Source organism: Bombina bombina, chromosome 2, assembly GCF_027579735.1.
Source record: "Bombina bombina isolate aBomBom1 chromosome 2, aBomBom1.pri, whole genome shotgun sequence".
NCBI classification, from domain to species: domain Eukaryota; kingdom Metazoa; phylum Chordata; class Amphibia; order Anura; family Bombinatoridae; genus Bombina; species Bombina bombina.
In genome coordinates this window covers 915,153,248-915,155,707 of record NC_069500.1, presented here as the reverse complement: position 1 = coordinate 915,155,707, position 2,460 = coordinate 915,153,248, and the positions used below count along the sequence as shown (strand labels likewise).

General features: G+C 29.8%; 1 protein-coding gene across 1 annotated transcript in view; it reads left to right on the top strand.

Annotated features, from left to right (window-relative positions):
- The first annotated feature begins 978 nt into the window (after nt 1-978).
- LOC128648104 (interleukin-8) overlaps nt 979-2,460 on the top strand; it is a 3,312-nt gene continuing 1,830 nt past the window's right edge. Inside the window, exons 1-2 of the mRNA XM_053700764.1 lie at nt 979-1,209; nt 1,998-2,130. Coding sequence (XP_053556739.1) covers nt 1,143-1,209; nt 1,998-2,130 — 200 coding nt within the window. The 5' untranslated portion in view covers nt 979-1,142. The remainder of the gene's footprint in view (nt 1,210-1,997; nt 2,131-2,460) is intronic.

Here is a 2,460-nt window from a genome sequence, read left to right as displayed (position 1 = left end):
TGAATTTTGTTTTCTAAACCAATATGTCTCAAAAAACATTTGATCAATTCACTTGAAAGTTTGCAGTTTTATAGTGGTTAAAAATTTATATTAAAATGACAAATATCAGTTCTGTTGAACACAAACTTATAATGGAAAGAAGTGATTAATTTAAAGAGACATTAAACACCTTGTAAATAAAAGACATTTTTGTTGTTCTGCTATAGAACAACATATCAGCCAATTCAAAATATTTTAAAAACAAATGAATACCAGGTTTCCTGCAATTGTATTTTAATAGCCAAGCTCCACCCACCACTCGTTATATTTGGAGGAGCCAATCCAGACTTGCAGTTGCAGAAGACAAGGTTAGTTCGGTCGTTTGTGTGCATTTCAGTTATCAAAATCCCAATTGTCTATAGCTGAATTACATGAAAATAGGACAAAATAAATAATGAAAGTATATCGTAACGTTGCTTAACTAAACATAACTAAAAAATTTTGTATTAAACAATTCAGGTGTTTACTGTCCCTTTTAACTATATTTGAATATACTATGTTTACAGATTTGTGCAATATACAACATTTATTTAATTGCTATAATTATCTACGCAGTAAAGAAATTAGGTTTGAAGAGTATTAATTATTGTTTGCCTAAGGCACATCATTGTGCTATTAAATAAACATAAGCAAAGTGAATTTCCTCCTATAGAAAATTCTTGACATGTGTTTGGGAAGTTTCCAAAAATGTGGGATTTCCCAGGATATCATTATCCCAAAGAAATAAAGTTTACATTAATAATCAAAAACAACTATTTTAAGTCTATTTAATATATCAACATTTTCATTCAGTCTAAATATACAAAAGTAGATAGTAATATATATTATAATATATATAAAGATTAATATAATAATGACATAACACACCTTGTAAGAAGAGGACGTGATTCAGTCTTAACAAGGAGGGTCTTAGGACACTGGAAATTCCAGTTATTGTTACGCAATTTCAGCTGCCTGCTGGGAGACAGAGTATAAAAGTCATTTCTGACTGGTGTTGTGAACAGAACTTGACTGAGACCAAAGTGCTCAGCTAAATCTAAACAGCTGAGGAAAAAGGAAGCTAAACCAAACAACTGAAGAAACAATTAACCTTATCTATAACCATGGAGACCAAGAAAATCACCCTAACGTTTTTAGCTCTCTGCATGTTGTGTGCTGCAGTGACTGAAGGTATGTATTTAACTTTTTATCATACTTATAGTAAGAAACCACACCTTTTTGAGGTTTTAAATATAAAAAGATAGCCTTTTTATGTATTTAAAGGGATAGTATAATGTAAAATTGTTTTTCCCTTAATGTGTTTCTAATTACTTTTTTGCTAACTGCAGAGTATAAAATCTATGAGGATTTGATTTTTGAAGTTTATTTGTGTATATGAAATAGCTGATTTTGTGTTCTTAAGCCACAACCTAGTAAAATGGGTTGAGCTTGTAGGTATAATTAGATATCATTACTTTATCACATTCTGTACATATACCTGCTGCTTCTTTATCTGTCCATAAACCAAAGACCAATACTTGGAAAGAACAATGGAAAATTAGCCTTTTATTTCCTTATCTTTTTTATACCCCACTGGGGGTGTAATTTCTTCTACTGGCTGTGTTTACACAATTTATCTATAGTTTGGACCTAAGGCCAGAAACTTTCAGAATAGATGGGGATACCACAGGACAAATCAACTATTTCAAATGCGAATATAATGGTAAAAGAAATACTTATAAACAATTTAATACACTCCGGCAGGTAAAGTGGATTATTGAGAACAAATTAAAGGGGAGAACATTTTTAAGTAAACCATGCCTTTAATTAAAAAAATAATATGTATCAGAAGATATATATAATATCTACTACCTTTCTTAAAATCATTAATTTATTAGTTCAGATGTTATTTAGAGATTGTTAAAAAAAAACATCATCTAATTGATATTAATATTTATTTTAATTTGATTTATTTACAGGAATGTCTCTGGCAAGAATTTCAGAGCCCAGATGTTTATGCATAAATACAGAATCTACATTCATCCATCCTAAACATTTTCAGAATGTTGAACTTATTCCTAAAGGCCCAAACTGCCCAAATGTGGAAGTTATGTAAGTATTTGCTGGAGAATTAAAAGAAAATTTTATGATGCATCAAATGTTCCTTTAGTAGATTGTGAAGAAGAAACCTGTGAGGTCTTGAAATATTATGGAATAAAAAACAACAACTTGGTTTTGTAGATCCTTTAAAAGTTATCACAATCTATTAAAGGAACATTCTCTGTGAGACCAATACAGCAACAACCCTTTTTTCTGTTATGATGCAACACAATAATACATATAATTTAGATTAGAATAAGAGAGCAATCTTAAAGTCAGAAATTCATTTTAGAATAAGTATGATCCACCAATGATTTCATATTCTTTGAAAGCAGTAATCTA